The 17,058-nt window shown below is 50.4% G+C and overlaps 2 protein-coding genes across 7 annotated transcripts in view; one reads left to right on the top strand and one right to left on the bottom strand.

Annotated features, from left to right (window-relative positions):
• TRAF2 (TNF receptor associated factor 2) overlaps positions 1-5,418 on the top strand; it is a 28,871-nt gene extending 23,453 nt beyond the window's left edge. For 5 of the 6 annotated variants that reach the window (XM_077306993.1, XM_077306997.1, XM_077306994.1 and 2 more), the window contains exons 10-11: positions 871-1,019; positions 1,796-5,418. In XM_077306993.1, the coding sequence (XP_077163108.1) occupies positions 871-1,019; positions 1,796-2,014 (368 nt within the window). In that variant the 3' untranslated portion in view covers positions 2,015-5,418. The remainder of the gene's footprint in view (positions 1-870; positions 1,020-1,795) is intronic. The other variant, XM_077306996.1, reaches the window with a different exon arrangement.
• Positions 5,419-7,230: 1,812 nt separating this feature from the next.
• Positions 7,231-16,251, bottom strand: FBXW5 (F-box and WD repeat domain containing 5). The gene is made up of 9 exons (XM_077306991.1): positions 16,101-16,251; positions 14,911-15,130; positions 12,833-12,990; positions 11,903-12,077; positions 10,683-10,831; positions 10,089-10,587; positions 9,597-9,744; positions 8,433-8,645; positions 7,231-7,738 (listed from the first exon to the last, which is right to left on the bottom strand). The coding sequence occupies exons 2-9, from the start codon at positions 15,101-15,103 to the stop codon at positions 7,492-7,494; spliced, it is 1,782 nt and encodes a 593-aa protein (XP_077163106.1). The 5' UTR covers positions 15,104-15,130; positions 16,101-16,251; the 3' UTR covers positions 7,231-7,491.
• Positions 16,252-17,058: the final 807 nt, after the last annotated feature.

The following is a 17,058-nucleotide window of genomic DNA, read 5'->3' as shown; positions in this document are numbered from 1 at the left end:
AAAGATCTTTGTGTGCCCAGCACCCTGGAGAGCTGCTACCAATCAGAATGGGAGCTAGCTGGGCCAGTGGTATTAGCTTGGTGTATAGTATATTCATGATACCTTCTAGGAAGGTATCAGGCAGTCGAGACGGGGGCAAAATCTAGAAATTGAGGGTTAAAGAGTCTGAGGATGATCTTGAGAAGTCTGGAGAGGGACAGTTTCAGTTGAGCATCATGTGTTGACCTAGAGCAGTGGTTCTCAACCTTCCTAATGCCATGACACTTTAATACAGTTCCTCATGTTGTGGTGACCCCCAGCCATAAACTTAGGCAAGTGTTCTTTCACATAAATTAAACTGAAACTGACCAATGACACAAAGATCCATTGTTCATGATTGTATATAAATTGGTTATAAATTGGCGGGCGCCTTCAGTAGGAGTGGCTACAGTGGCGGTCCCCCGGCCAAGCTGATTGTCCTGCTGCGACCCCTGTGAAAGGATCGTTTGACCCCCAAAGAGGTCCTGGCCCCCCATGTTGAGAACCACTGACCTAGAGCATCTGCCAGAAGCCTGTGGGTGGGTGGGGGGCTGGCCTGAGCCATACAGGTCTGCCCTGTGCCAGAGGACTATGCGGCACTTCTGGGAGATGACGCTACACAAGCACTCGGAGGAAACTGGAAGATGTCCCTTTGAGAGTCCTGCTGTGGCCCATGACGGGAGGACTTTTCAGCCAGCTTATGGGAAACCTTTGAAATGGTTGGTGGAGGGGATCCAGCAAAGAAAGTGTTAATGGTGCCTCCGGTTTTCACCCCCCCCCCCCGCATTTCCGCCGCTTTCTTACTGTGTGCGGCTCACGCTGATGGTGGTGTGTGTTTTTCTTCTCTGCCAGCGTTCTATACCAACAAATATGGCTACAAAATGTGCCTGCGCATTTACCTCAATGGGGATGGCACGGGGCGCGGTACCCACTTGTCCCTCTTCTTTGTGGTGATGAAAGGACCCAACGACGCCCTCTTGAGGTGGCCCTTCAACCAGAAGGTAAGTTTGGGGAAAGGGAAGAAAGCGGAGTGCACGCAGCACTCTGGGTGACTTTAGGCAGGAAGCACGTGGAGCCCTGGAATTAAGAGTACGAGTGGGAAGCCCCTGGTTTAAATCATTCTTTGGAAATTTACTTGCTAGATCAGTGGTCCCCAACCCCCGGTCCGGGGACTGGTCCTGGTCCGTAGATCATTCGGTACCAGGCCGCGGCTCCTCCTCCTCCTCCTCCTCCCTGCATGCTGCCTTGGGGGCTGCCCTGCCACTCTGCCGCTGGCTCACCTTTGGTGCTCTCCAGTGGCTGCCATGGCTGGAGCTCCCCCTCAGTGTGGCACTGCACAGCTGCTGCTGGCAGCGCCCCCAAGCGGGCGGCGGGAAGTCAGGGGTGCCAGTGGGAAAGCAAGCGGAGCAGGGGCTCAGGCCACGACGACGTCCCTCGGCAAAAGACTACCCCCCCCACCCGGGCCTCAGTAAAATTGTCAAACATTGACCGGTCCCCGGTGATAAAAAGGTTGGGGACCACTGTGCTAGATGACCTGAAGCAAATCACTCGCCTCACAGTCCATTTCCTGCCCCAATATAAAGAATTCTGATCTTGCTTTGTCTGTTTACAAAAAGGAAGTGTCGTGTTTGAGGGCTGGTGATGCATTTGGCCACCCATTCTGTGGTTACCCAGGTGCTTAAGATAGCCTCAATCATGAGGATAGTTCGCCACGAATTGGAATTCCACGTTATTCCCCACCCCAGTTCCTTCAAGTGATTTCTGCACATCCCTGCAGGTTACCCTGATGCTGCTGGATCAGAATAACCGGGAACACGTAATTGACGCCTTCCGTCCAGATGTGTCGTCCTCATCTTTTCAGCGGCCCGTCAACGACATGAACATTGCCAGCGGCTGCCCGCTCTTCTGCCCCCTCACCAAGATGGAGGCCAAGAACTCTTACGTCCGTGATGATACCATCTTTATTAAAGCCATTGTAGACCTTACGGGCCTCTGATGCCTCCTTTTCCCACTTGGATCTCGGAGTAGAGAGCTGATCCCCTGGTGGGACTACAGGCCTCTGTATAACCCTTCTCCGTGGCCAGCTGTGAGAAGGGGGCGAGGTGCCACCTCTGGAAAAGACCTGTTCCATCTGGCGAAGAAAGGAGATGTTCCACTGGCAACTTTTGGTCTTGGAAATGCCAGTCGTTTATAGTGACCCATGTTCTTGAAGGGGCGGCGCCCTCCAACCCATCCCCAATGAGGAATTCAAATGCTTTCATGTCTTTAAAAAAAATTCATCTTGCAGTTTTGTGATCTCGGGAAGGCTGGAGAGGGATGGGTGGAGTCCCATGTGATGATCTGGAGCATCTGCCAGGAACATGCTTGCCAGGGGAGGACGGGACGGGTTGGCTTGAGCCATATGGGCTGGCTTTGTGCCAGCAGACTGTGTTGCACTTCTGGGAGATGATGCTTCAGAAGCACATAGAGGGAACAGGCAGGTGTCCCTTGCAAGAGCCCTGCAGTGGCTGATGAAGGAGGACTTCTCAGCCAGCTTAGGGGCAATAGTGAGCCTTAGAAATAGTTGCTGGAAGGGATCCCAACTGCTGGTAGCTGTCCAGGCTGGGGCAAGGAGAGAAGAGGAGCATGTATTCTCTGGTGCTGCATCTGTTCCCCACCAGCAAGGTGCCTTTGGATGGCCAGCTCCCAAAATAGGGTGCTAAGGGTGAGAGAGGAGAGCTAACATTTGGCTCCTTAAATGCCTAGCCCTGCTCTGCAATGTGGTTCTGGATTCCTTCCCCCCCCCCCACTCCAGTTTATTAATGGTCAAGAAAATGCCTCCCTGGTTACCTGCTTAACATTTCAGAGGTTAAGGTCAGGATGGAGAAATAAGCTGTGCAGTGCAGGAGATCTACAGGGGTGTATGTGTCTGTGGAGGATTACTATGAGGCCAGCCGCTTGCTGTATATGGGTTACTTGGAAACAGCTGGCAGGTAGGTGAGAAGAGAGCTGGTGATTTGTATGTGGGAAGGGGGGCAGTGTATGTGAACGCTTGTCGTTTTTTTTTATTACTGGGCCAGGCAAATAAATCAGTAGCCCAGGGTGCTGTCATCAGCCTGTGCAGAGGAGCTCATGGAGCTCTGAAATAGTCACGCATCCTGCTTGCCCCCCTCCTATTTGCCCATGTGAGTTCAGCGTATTTCTCAGCCATTATGACTTAACTCCTCCAACTGCAGCGTTTGCTACGTAGCCTTTCATTTCCCCTCTCGGTTGCTTTCAGACAGGAAGATGAGGTGGTCTCTTCCCCTATCTGATCCAGGTGTTGACGTGGGTGTGGGCCCAGGGGGCATTTCAACCAGCACGTGCTTCTAGTGTGCAACTAGGGCCAGACCCTTTCACAGTCCCTTCTCCTCTTCCTCAGGCCCCAGTTCTTGCCTCTTTGGGATCTGAGTAACACTGAAACAGTCCTGCACTTCTAAATAGGAGCTGTCTCCTGGCCAATGGTACCAAAGGCAGTGGATTCCCATGCTCCCGTCGGTTTTGTAGGAGATAAGCAAGCTAGGATTTTGTGAGGATCTCTCGCAGTTCTGAACCAGGTTCTCTTAGGCCAATTATTTCCCAAACGCGTAAGCAGAGAAGGTTTATTCTGAATTAAAAGGGGAGGGGGGGGGGAACTGTCACTATTATACCTACGTAGATGTGTGAGACTATGGGCTGTCTGCTTTTGACTGAAGGCCTCTGGGCATGTTGCCTAAAACTCAGGTGGTTCTACTAAGTCTCTGCTCCAGAAATGATTTGACTGTTTAAAGCAGGGGTAGTCAACCTGTGGTCCTCCAGATGTTAATGGACTACAATTCCCATGAGCCCCTGCCAGCATTTGTAGTCCATGAACATCTGGAGGACCACAGGTTGACTACCCCTGCTTTAAAGGATCTCCGATAAGCAGGTGTTAGGGAAGACCTTTCTCTGTCTGAGACAGGTATGCTGCTGCCAGTCAGAGGAGGCAACACGGAGCCAGATGCGTTGGCGGTCTAAGAGAGATGTTTGGTAGTCAGATGCAAAAGGGGGTCGGGGTACTCTTTCCTTCGTACGCAGCACACCGGATAGCCTAGAGACCGCCTGCCATTCCAAGTCCGAGGCTAGATGGACTAACGTTCTGACTCGGGATGGCAGCTCCTTGTGGAAATCGTGGCTTTGCTTGCAGTAGTGAAATCTCCTGTGAAAGGATATCGGGAAGCAGGTGCTATTCTGGAACAATGCCACGAGGCTGGACGGAGCAGCCGCCTGTACAAGCCGGTTTCTAAACAGGAGCACAAGCTCTGCTTCTGCGATAGAGCTGGCTATCAAATTGGAGTAGAACTGAATTCTTCCTTCCTTCATTGGGAAGCCGTATTTTAAAGGCAGAGCAATTCCCTTCAGTCTCTGCTTTGTGGAAAAGCAGTTTCTGGAGAAGATTGACTCTTGGCCAGGCCCTGCTTAGGAGCAAAGACTTATAGACTTGTTCTCTAGTGTGCTATTGTGCTATTTCTTGCTAAAGAAAAGTAAGCTATGTTTTGCAACCTCTGTAACTTACATAAACTCACATATTTAATATTTATTCTGGTAGACCTTGAGAAGGACAAGGAGCTCTTCGATAAGGTCATACCACCTGTGGAGGAGACCCTGAGGTTCACCCATCATGTGAGACACTTCAAACCTTAGTTCGGCACCCAATAAAGGGCTACAAGTTCACTTGTGCTTTTGGAATGATGGCTGCAATTCTGCAAGGCCTTACAAAGCCAAGATCCTAAAACTGGTGCCATGTCAGTGGTCTGTATTTCTGTGGCTGTGGGGAAATAAGCATAGCCCGGCTCTGTAAATAGATATGTAAAAACTTATTGCAGAAGGACATATTCGGGAGAATGCCCAAGCAGGGAGACAGCAACACGAGACAGGCACTGTGAGGCAACATTCTCCCGACAACAGCTTATAAATCTGTCTTCCATTAGGGTGAGTTAACCAAGTTGCTAGTTATGATAGCTAAATGGAGCCTCCATGGTTGGAGGCAGTGCGTTTTTGAATACTAGTAACATTTTCTTTAATGTTGCTTTCATACTTTGTGTGTGGACTGCTCAGAAGTATCTGACCGCCCACACTGAGAAACCGAATGCTGAGCTAGGTGTGAAGGCTGGCCTGGCAGTTCTGCTTCCCTCTGCCCTCCCCACCAGCCCCCCCCCCTGAAAGAGGAAGGAGAGGTGATTGCATTGCAGAGGTGTGTGTGTGTGGGGGGGGGGGGGAAGGCCCTTCAGGCTGGCTCGAGGAAGGTGTGGGGCATCAACCACCAACTGGGAGAGGTTTTGGTTGTAATTCTGAAACTGCTGTTCTGCTGTGCTGGTGAAGAAGTTGAAGTGGCTTAATAAAAGCTATGACCAAAACCTTGTTTCATTTGCATTTGAGAAAGGGGACTTGGGCAGGGTCACCTGGAGGCCTTAATTGGAGTAGAGGAATCACTTCCATGATGCTGCACCAGACCATTTCTGGGAAGCAAGGCTGGAGGCTCAGAAGGGGGCACCTTTCACTTTGGGCTTGGCCACCAGCAACAGAGCCCTTGCTCTCTGTGCTTTTCCTGCTGGGGCATGGAGTGTGGTGGGGAAATGCAAGGGCCCACAGTGGAGGTCCCCAGATCAATCTCCCATCTTACGTAGGTCCAACGGTCTTCTGAAATGGGGGTGGCTCCTGGAGGCCTTTGGAATTCTCAAGGGACAAAGGAACTGGTTTTATTTTACCACTATGGAGTCCCAGGGAAAGCTCCGCCTCCATTATTAATTCTAGGGGCCTTACTGCACTGCACCTGGGGGGTGGGGGCTGGCAGAGAGAACCCCTGCCTCCCTTTGGCAAAATAATGAGACACTTCACTTTCAACAGGGAGCCACAACTCTGTCTCTAACGGTTGTTGCTTGTGAGGTCTCGCGTCTCGGTCACCATCACACAGGTAATCTCTTTTAAACTGTGCCTAATGTAATGAAGTGGCAGCCAGGGGGTGGCAAAGGCTGGCTTGCTGCCTTCTCTCCCCCCCTCCCTCCCTCCCCCAGTCAGTTTAAGACTTCTTTCACAAAGCAGCCCTTGCTAGGAAGTTCTCGTTGCAAGACAAGCGTAGCTCTGAAAACGGTGCTTAAGGAAGTTTATGGACTCGGCAAATCTGTCACCTTGGTTCGATGCTATTAAGCGGACAGACTGACCTTAGAACTAGGCTTCTAGGTCCAAGCAGGAGGCTCAGCCCTTTGTGAAAACCAAGCTGTTTAAACTCCCTCCAACTCTCCGTATGAAGGAGCTCCATGTTCTAGATCAGGCTGAGTGGCTTCAGTTGCTACAACAGGTAACCAGGTGATCCCTGCTGGAGCTGTCAGCAGGGCCTGCAAGATGGCACTCTTCTACCAGGCCTTGGTTGAGTCCAGAACAGTGAAGTGCCATGGGCCCTCCTCCATCTCCTTGGCTCCCCTAACTTGATAGCATCTCCACTCTGAAGTAGCCGAGAGGTGGGGATGGGGTTTTTGAATTGCATTTCATTGTAACTATTATTGTAATTGATTTTAGTGAATGCGTTTTATTAAGAACAGCCCCAAGCCCATATAGGTGGTATAGAAATTAAATATTCATCCCACCTTCACCTTCTGAGCCCCCACATCTGCCTTGATTTCTTGTACTTTCCCCTTTCAGCTGTAGGGATCGCAGAGTTATTTACCGAAGGGGTGGTCTGAAGCTCCCCTTGAATCTCCTTGCTCAGCTCTTCCCTGGCCGTCCTTACCTGCTGGGCATCCTTTTAGATCCCATTAGTTCAAACCTCTAAGGGGGGGGGGAGGTCTCTGTCGTCCCAGTTGTGGAACTTTAAGACAGTGCCTGTCAATGGAGCAGGATGCCAGCTGGAACAGCAACAACCATGCATAGCTTCCGCTGACTGAGGGGACGGAGGCAGCGAGTGAAACTTAATCTGGCACAACAGCTGCAACCAGGCGTAGCCTAGGTTGTGCATCTATAGGGCTGAGCCATTCTCACTCTCGCCCTGGTTCTTTGTGACTTCAGCTGAGAGAGATTTAGTACGGCTACTCTTCCTCCTCTGGATTTTGGCTTCTTGCAGACCATACTGGACCCCCTGGCCCTAAGAGTGGCGCCCCAAGAATCCTCACAAGCATCCCTGTATCGGTCCAGTCTGGATGATGAAGTTGGCTACCCTCGTAAAAAGGTCTTCTACAGCCATAAAGTTTTACATGTGCTTTAATGTGAACAAACCTATATAATTGACAAACCGTGAAACACCATTAAAAAGGAAGGCGGGGAAGTCCGCTTTGGCCAGTCGTCCCAGATTTCTCCAGTGCGGCCAGGTCCTGCTGTCTGGGGTGATGGGACAGGAAAACAAAGCCAAGGGGAAGGACCGCAGTCACTCACCCCAGTCATCGGAGACGGCCTCGCAGGCCAAGTTGAGCCAGTCGAGAATGATCCCTGGCAGACCGGGCTGGCTCAGCTTCTCTGGTTTGTGGCCCAGGAGAAGAGTGGCTTGCGGAGTCTGGGTTTCTCGGCATGCAGGATCCGCACGGTGCGGGGGGAGCGCCACACCTTAATGGTGCAGTCATCGCTGGCTGTCAGGAGGAGTTCTTGTTCCACGGGGCTGAAGGCCACTGAGTTGACCACATCGTCATGCCGCAGTTTGGCCAAGCAGATGTTGTAGTGCCGGTCCCAGATGTAGCCGTGGCGATCTTCAGCACCGCTGTGGGGGAACAGAAGAGACTTATCTGTGGAAAACTTGGGAAAGGGATGCCTCAGCTTTCCTTCAGACACCCTGTGCACTTCCTTAGTTTATTTTAGAGAGTGGGAGAAATAGTGGAGGCAAAGTTAGTCCTTGTGCACAAATGCAGAGAGGAGAGACTGCGGGTCTGGATGTCAGGAGCATCTAAAGACTTATCCCAAAGGAATAAATAAATGAAATCTGGAACCTTAAACGGAAGCCCTATCCTTCCCCATGTAATAAACAAAACAAACTTTCTAGTTCTTCAAACTTGGGGAATGCTTCTGTTCCATATCTTGTAATCTTGAAGACCAGAAATACTTTTAAGGTTTCCAAATTTGCCCCTCTTCTGCCCTGCTAATTTATCTCCCCACCAGGCACAACCTTCTGTTCTAAAAAGGGGGAGGAACGACAGCCTGCAAAGGTATTTCAGGCATGGTGGACACTCCCAGATCGCTCCTTCCCACTTCCAAGTCGTGCAGCATTCTTTTACACAAAGACCGACGACTTGAGAGCAGCAGAGGCCAGAGCAGTCTCGTGTCTGACAAGCTGACCTGCTGCTGCTTACCTCAGTTACCAACCATACCTACGGAACAGCCAGCAGCTTGACCCTAAAGGACAGGCAACGGTGCGGCTCTAGAATATCACAGGATGTTGTTCTTGCCTCGCGGCTTACCTGGCCACAAAATCTCTGCTGACATCCAGGAAGATAAAAAAGAAGTCATCGCTGGGTGTGTAGGCCCGGTGAGCCCGCAGGGCTCGCTTCACTTCTTTCATTGTTTTGAGGTCCAGGACGTGGAGGTCGATTTCCTCGGCAATGGGGGGTGGCTGCAAAGGATCGGAAATGACGCAGCCCTGGGGCCAAGCTCGGCTGTTCACATACAAGTACCTGGGAGAGAGAGGAAGACTGGGAGGTTTTGCTTGCTGTTCTTGGGACTGCTGGAACTTGCCATCCGGGGCCAGGTAATGGCGGCACCAAGACTGATAAAGGCCAGGCCTGGGACTGCTGCAGGCGGCAACTCGAGTGGTTAATGGGTGAGCATGTTTCTGCAAAGCCAGGTCATTACCTGGGGTGACTTTGGCTTCCCACCTGGAAGGTAGGCACCCACTTCCCTTTCTCCCAGGTGCAGTAGTAGCAGAGGGTGGTGCTTGTATTAAACCACGCTGCCTTTGACCCAGTCATCTCTCCTTAATATTCCTGAATGCATGCACATCCTCCCAAACTCCCCCTCCCCATTTTCTTAACAGTTTTAGGGACCCAGGGGTAAAGAACCAGAGAGGTGATTCCCAACCAAATAGCAGCTAAAGTTCCCCTCGTTCAGCACTCCTAGAATCTTCTGGGGGCCACCCAGACAGTGTTGGGCAGTCCAGAAACAAGGGAGAAAAGGCCATAACTTTCCTCAACAGCTGGAAATCCAAGGCAGATTGCCTTTGAATACGGAGATTCTATTTAGCCATTCTCCGTGAATTTATCTGGCTTACTTTAAAGCCACTGAATTTATCTAGTTAGCTTTTAAAGCCATGCTGTGAATTTATCTGGCTTACTTTAAAGCCACTGAATTTATCTAGTTAGCTTTTAAAGCCATGCTGTGGCAGTCAATCGCACAAGTTAATTCATGCCCCCTTTGAAGCAGCATCTTGCCTCTGTCAAGCCTGAATTTGTTACCCATCATTGGCTACTGCCTACTTGCGTGCAGGAACTTTCCCCAGCAGTGAAGTCCTTTGGACTGGACCTGGGGCATTCCCCATGCAAGTGTGCTTTCTTCTGCAGAGTTGCAACTCTTCCCCATTTCCTTTGCCAATAGTCTGTGGTATTGGGCTGGCAGGCAGCACACCCTACCTGTGATCCGGGGAGAGGCCCATGCCAATAATATGTCCATGGATGTCAATGACATGGTCAAGGGAGTCAAAGAACTTATCGGAATCTCTTTCTTCTCCAAGGACTGGACCGGCTGTTGTCATTTGGTGAGGCAGGATCTGCTTAATCCCTGGGGGAGAAAACAATGGAGTGGGTGAGGGGAAGCACAAGTCAACACTCAGACTATGCTCTGTGCTAGGCAACTGTTGTTCCATGCTGAACGTACACTGGAATTCTGCCCAGACAAAGGGTTTATCTTGCCCAGCATTCTCTTTGCAGCAGCAGCCAGCCAGATACCACTGGATTTGATGGCAACAGTCCTACAACAGTTTCTGGTCTCAGTCATATGGTATTCAGAGGTATACTGCCTCTGATTATGGAGGTTCCATTTAATTATCCAAGCTCTGAGATCATCCCAGCTTTTACAAAGCCGAGTAAAGCTGGCATGCAGAGTTCCTCGCAAAGGCCCCTTACCAATCTGGTGTGGTGAATAGGTGAGGCATCCAGTGGTGAAGATCAAGTATTTCTTCTGGCTGCAGCCCTCCATGGAGAGCAGGTTTGGCTCGGGAGGCTTTGTCCGCTTTTTTGCCAGCAGCTGGGCCACCTTTGTCTCCATCTCAAGTTCGGTCATGACTGGCCGGACACGCCCTTCAATGATGTCTGTTAAGAAACGGTCCAGCCCATCTCCAGCCTCTGATTTGCTCTTGGCTCCTGGCGAGGCCTCTGCGGACGGCTCTGGTGCTGCGTGGTGTTTGGGCTCCTCCTCCTCCTCCTCGCTCTCACTGCAGAGATCAGGAGCCTGGCTGGTGGCTGTAGCAGGGCTGGACACCGCCTGCTCCCCTTGGCTTGCCATCAGGTCAGGGGCATCGTAGCGGCTGCAGTCCACCACCATCACTGTCCGGATGGTGCTAGCGTTCAGGTTCTGGAGCTTGAAAAGCCTCTTGACCACATTCATGTTTTCAGATTCTACACCCTGCAAGTAGAAGAGGAAGGAAGGTCAGGAGGACAGGCTCCTATTTCCATCTCCCCGTGGTTGATGCGGCCGCTGGTGGTCAGCTGGGCCCTTACCTGGAAGGCGTTGTTCAGCCACAACACAGAGCATGAGGTGAGGTAGCCAATGCGGTGCAAATTGCCGGAAATCAGGTTGGTTTCGTTCAGCCAGCAGCCAAAGACATCATAGGGCTTGTTGCGTACCCGGGACAAGAGTGTGAAATTTTCTGGAGAAGGGAAGGACAACTTCAATATTCCCTGTGTGCAGACTAGGTGCCCATCCCAGGTTAAGAAAGGGTCTGCTAGCTCAGGAGTCGAGCAGCTGCTTTGGGTGCAAAAGGTCCCAATTGCAGTCCTTGCTGTGCTTAGAAGATTATGGGGGGGGGGGGGGAAGCCCTTCCCTGCCTGTGTGACTGGAAAGCCAGTCAGAGATGATACTCAACTGGATCACAGGTGGCCAAACTGGGGCTCTCCAGGTGTCCATGAACTACAATTACCATGAGCCCCTGCCAGTGCTGGCAGGGGCTCATGGTAATTGTAGTCCATGGATGCCTGGAGAGCCACAGTTTGGCCACTCCTGAACTAGGCAGATGAATTAGCCTGATGGGGATATAAGGCAGCTTGCTATGGTGTCAGTGCTGCCCTGCAACGATTTTATAGATGCTCCTGAGACGGGAGAAGGTCTCAGTCCTTGGAGTCTCCCATTGATGGATCTCAGAAGCAACTGTTGGGGAATGACAGTAGAATTTCTGGACTGGACAGACTGATGGTCTGACTCTGTCCCCAGGGGCTTCTTGTGCTAGATCTGCAGCCTTAACAGGTAGCTCTGTCCCTAGCGCAGCTTGGCACGGAGGAGACTGAGAATCGAAGGCACCCATGTAAACCTGCCCATTAGCTAAGATAATCTGAGGAGAAAAGCTACCGTGACTGGGAATTGGAGAGCCCAGAACCACCGAACAGGGCAACGGGTAAGCCACAGGACTGGGCAGAGTGGAGAGTCTGTTCAACGTGCAAGAGCAGAAACATTTTTAATTGTGCTGTTTCTTATTATTGAGTGGATTCACGGCTCCATCGAAAGGCCGAAAACAGAGCTGAGGAAAAAATGGGGCCTGGCTACGGCCATTTCCGTAGAGCACTTTTGCCCTGTGAGTCTCCATAAGAGACTCTTCCTTAGAAGCATGCTGATGTCTCTACTGCCAGGGGGACCTTCCTCCCTGGTGCTGTATGAGAAGTAACAGCCCCAGACAGACTGGAGGCCTCTGCCCCTCCCACTGCCTGCCCACTTTTCCAGTCTTTACCCAAGCTGATGACTGCAATCTCGCCTGAGGAGGATGTGCGGGGCCCCATGAAGACCCCCGACACCAGCAGGAGGGAATCATCGGCGTTGAACTGCGAGAACTGAGTGTAGCTCCAGTTGAACTTCTTCATGTTGGAGCTATGCAAAAGGGAGAACTGGAGGTCATTGTTCCAGATCTGTGGAGGGGGAGGAAGAGGCCATCATCAGCTCCTTACCTCAGTCTCCCTACGCCATAAGTAACAAAGTAAGAATAGCAGACTTGGGGGATGGAAGATTTCGGAAGCCAAAGACCAGGGCTTGGTACATGCTGGGATCCTACAGGAGTGCAAACAAGCCATGCAATGGGGGTATTGGTTACAAAAATTCAGCTCTCCAGCGCTCTCTTTAAAGGAGCAAATAAACAGCACTTGTGATTGTAAAGCCAGGTGGAGATTTTTATATATCGTATTGCAATGGGATGAAATTAATGCAAAAGAAATTTTGTCTAAAGATCCGAAAAAAGTTCCTGACAGAGCAGTTTCTAAGAGGAACAGGCTTCCTCAAGAGGTGGTGGGTTCTCCATCTCTGGACATTTTTAAACAGAGGCTGGATAGCCATCTGACGGAGAGGCTGGTTCTGTGAAAGTTCAAGGGTATTGCAGGTTACAGTGGATGAGCGATAGGGCTGTGAGTGTCCTGCACAGTGCAGGGGGTTAGACCAGATAACCCAGGAGGTCCCTTCCAACTCTATGATTCTAGGTATAGTATAGCCAGGAGATCCAAGGATTGTTTGAAAGCCAGGCAAGGGGCGTTTAGAGATGGGTTGCCATAGCCTGCCTCCGCATCATGACCCTGGTGTTCCTTGGAGGAACTCCATCCAAATCCATGGAGCTCTCCCATCCAAATACTAGCCAGGGTTGGCTCTGATTAGCTTCCAAGATCCCATTTCTCACCTTGATGGTACAGTCCTTGGAGCAGGAGGCAAACATGTAGCCATTGTGGGAGAAGCTGAGGTGGAGGACCTGGTCGCTGTGTTCCTTCAGGGTCTGCACTTCGACACAGGGGATGGTGTCATACAGTCTCTGGAACTCAGCATACCAAGAAACAGCAGCTGGGACATGAGTGGGCCAGTAAGTAAAGTCACCAGTCACAGGTTTCAAGAACACCAAAGTAGACTTCCTTTTTTAAAAAGCAGATGATTCCCTGCAAGACTTAATTTTCCCTCACCTTTAGCTGAAGACCCTCCCACTCCCCCCCCCCCCCATCCTTTGTCTGTCTAGGACTATTCCGGTAAAGAAGCCACTTTCTTATTTAAGAAACTGAACAGACTTCCTTTAAGAGTGTCTTCTAAAAATAATTATAACCTCTTTTCCAACTAGTTTCTAAAGCAACTGACAAAAAAAGCCATGAAATGCACTGAAATAAGGTTAGGGGCTTTCAAAAATCCCATGTCACAATTGTGAATACTCTCCAATAGACAACAACAAATCTGTTCAGGTGGGAATCAAAGGCCCTTTTCAAAAGTCCAATTCTTTATGCTCTGATTGAATACAGTGAAGATTACGTGGATTTCCCCTGGGAGAGGACCATGTAATGGTACCATTGTGCCATCACAACAAAGACTCTGACTATGTTGGCCAAGGGACATCCTGCAGGGCCTCTGCTATTGATCTGAGGAGTTAGGTAAATATAGCAGGAGATTGTTCTTGTAATAATCTGACCACTTAGAGCTTCAAACATCAACTCAGAAACAAATAAGCCACCGGATAGACATGAAATGATATGGTAGCATCCTGCTCCACTTGGCAAGCTGTGGTTAGTAATTCTCAGCAGTCAGAGCCACGGAAAGCCTGTGACTATTTGGATCTGACTTGGGTATGCATCTAAGCCAGGTCAATTTTTTCCAGGCAAGGGTGCAGCTGGCACGTCACCCTACATTGGTGAAAGGAGTTCCCTCTGATGAAATTGGAATGTTTAGATATAACAAAGGGTCTAGAAACACCTCCAAGCTGTGGGCTCAGTCCTCAAAGAGAAGCACAATTCCTTTCAAAACTTGCATAGCCAGCTAGTCTCAGAGCGGCTGTAGCATCATCCACAATCACCTCCATCTTGCTTGGATTAAGTTTGTCTCTTTACCCACATCCAAATCATCACTGCCTTCAGATCTGGCTTCATGACTTTCATAGCCTCCCTAGAGTTTGGTGGGAAAAGACAGCCTTGTGTGTCTGTACCTTAAAGTCATGTCTGCATCATATGGCATTATGCATGGCAGAGAACAAGTTGTCCCTATGGCACCCATATATCGCAGTTGTCCAAGCACAGTTGTCTGGGAGAGACCCTCAAGAAATGAACTGACTCATGAACAGATAATGTGCTGAAAAATTCAAGAGAATCTGCCGGATTGTGCTCCTCTAGTCCATCTCCTGAGGGCAACCAAGGTTTCCACTCCCAGACAGGCCAAGAGTGAGAGTGTATCAGAACCAGATTATCAGCCTTCCTCAATGTTACATCTCTTGGGAATCCAAGCTGAGTGCTGTGTACAGAAGCCACCCGATACCACAGAAATACCAGATTCCAAGACAGTTTGTTGCCCCTTTAAATCTAACACCACAACTGAAGGTGGAACCAGAAGTTACCTTTTATATAAAAGGGCTCAATCCAACCAACACATCCAGTTGCTGGGGTAGCAACTCAGCTGCTTATCCCTGCAACCTGGAGCTTGTATTTCCTATTCTGCTTGCTTTCCAGATTCTCTGTCGTATGTCCTCCCTGGTCTTCCTGCTTTCTAAGCTATAGATGTCACCTGTGCCTGTCCCCCTGTTACTCTCAGGGTTAGTTGATTCTCGGAGCTCCCCAAATCAGACTGCAACACAGGGCAAGACTCTGAATTAATGTATCTCTCTCTCTCTCTGATGTGTCCTGCCTGCCTCAAAATTTGTGGCTTGGAGCTTAATAAACCCTCCTCTTTAAAAAACTAAAGAACAAGAACAAAACCCCAAGCCAAACATGTAGGCATTGACGGAGCACTGACCTGGGTGTCGTGGGACATCCCGAGCTACCTCGTAGTATCTGTAGAAAAGTTCCTTCCATAGCACCTCATCTCGAGCCACGGCGTGCCACTGGTGGCATGTCTGTCCTGCTGACAGCACATCTTTGTAATCCAAGTACAAGAAGATTTCAAAGAGGATGCTGTCAGGGAGAAGGGGGTTAACCCCGCCATCCATAGTGTCATTCTGTCACTCCACCGTTCCCTGAAAAAAACAAATAGGTAGGAGGTATGGGCAAGTATAGACATCTCTAGCACAAGAAATGGAAGGCTTAAAGCAAAAGGAGTAAACTGCAGTCAAATCGCTCTCCTCCTGGAGCCACAGGCAAAGGGACACCTCTTTCTTGACAAGCCTGTGTTAACAGGACTGAAGTTGAGACATGAAAGTGAACTCTGTCGAAAACACTCTCTGCTCCCCTCTGGGGATAGCTTTGGAGAAGGTGCACCATTACTTGTTAAAGCTGCATTTTATTAGACCTGTTTAGCCCAGGGGGCTGTTGCAATTTAGAGAGAAAGCTGCAGAAGTCATCAAAGCCACCTGCACACATCTACTGACATCTGGCTCTTATCTGTCTATCTCCACTGACCGATCCTGTTCTCCTGGCCAATTTAGTACCCATGCACCCCACTTTCCTGGCAGTTGTCTCCCACAGCAGCTTGCCTCGATCAAAGGCAATTGGAGGGCAGATGATTAGCCTAACAATGACTGCAGGGGAGGCCAGGCTGGGCTTCCCTCACCGGTAGTCTTGCTCATCGGCGATGCAACAACCTGGCAGCTAATAATTTGGTGGCTGAGGTCAGAATGGCTGACTCCTTCCTTTGGAGCAGAGTGATTTCTGCGAGAGAAGGTGAGGGACCAGGCCCCCAAGGGCTGTTGGTTTCGTGGCCCAGGGCTAGGCTGGTGTTCTCTTGGCCACTGCACCCTTCCTGGAAGGGGGTGTCCCATACCGGTGGGAGAGGCCAAAGCAACCTGTCCTTTTCTTCTGCGGTCTTTGGGCACCGGGCAGCCCGTGCTACCAACGGCCCTCGTCTCCCCTCCCGGCTTTCTCCCCTTTGCAGACCTCCAAGGGGTCCCTTCCCGTAGTAGCTCCTCCAGTTTTCGTTAATGTGACCCCCCCCATTCTCCCTATTAGTTCTCTCATTCTTTTCCAGTCTCCCAGGCAACCAATACTCACCTCTCATTCTTCAGCAGACCCTTTACCAGCTGCTCCCTCCATCATTTCCGGCTCTCCCATGCACTTCCTGTTTGGGCTAGCGGGGCCGGTCTTTTCCCGTTTCGTCGACGGCCACCGTTCTAGGCATTGCTGTCTCTTTCCTCCAACGCAGGTAGGACAGTCGCTGATGGCAGCTCGATTCCCCTACCAGGCCTTATGAGCCGAGCTCAGAGCAAAAAACAAAAAACAAAACAACAACTCCTAGCTTTGCCACCAGAGGGAGCTCGGCCCCGTTCCTCTGCAAGACGTTTTGAAACTTTATATCTGTTAAAAATTTGTTCTTATTAGCCCCGGTACCCAAATAGAACCTCCGGGTTCAGAGGCAGTCTGCCTCTCTGGGCCAGAATACACAGTCTGGAATGGGAGGAAGAAGGCAGGGCAAGGCAGGGGGCATGGAGACTGATGATGTGGCCAAAGTATTTTTAAAATTCAATTGTTTGCTTTGTGTGTGGTGGTGTGGAGACCTCGGTTCAGGCAATATCTTGAAACGCATGGAGTTCAGGTCTCACTTAATAGCTAGCCATCATGACGGCTAAATTGGAACCTTCATGCTGTCTCTCTGGAGGACCAGAAGTTGTCTTTTTGGAGTTCCAGATGCTGGGGGTACGCAGGGGAGGCTGGTTGCCTTCGTGCCTTGCTTGTTGTCTTCCTGGGGGCATTTTGATGTAAACAGGATGCTTGGTTAGACAAGTGGATGTATTGCCCAATCTAGTGGGGCTGTCCTTTATTTTGACTTGCAATCCAGAGCAGTCATTAATTTTCCTGCATTTGGGTTCCTAGTTAGAATCATAGAGTTGGAAGGGATCTCCAGAGTCATCTACCTAACCGCCTGCAGAATGCAGCAACATCACAACTGCCTGCCCACCCAAATGACCCCAGGTCCATGCCCAGATTATCTCTCCCCCCACCCCCCATGTAT

This window comes from Paroedura picta, chromosome 12 (genome assembly GCF_049243985.1).
Source record: "Paroedura picta isolate Pp20150507F chromosome 12, Ppicta_v3.0, whole genome shotgun sequence".
In the NCBI taxonomy this organism is placed as follows: Eukaryota; Metazoa; Chordata; class Lepidosauria; order Squamata; family Gekkonidae; genus Paroedura; species Paroedura picta.
This window is presented reverse-complemented; position numbering and strand designations above follow the sequence as displayed.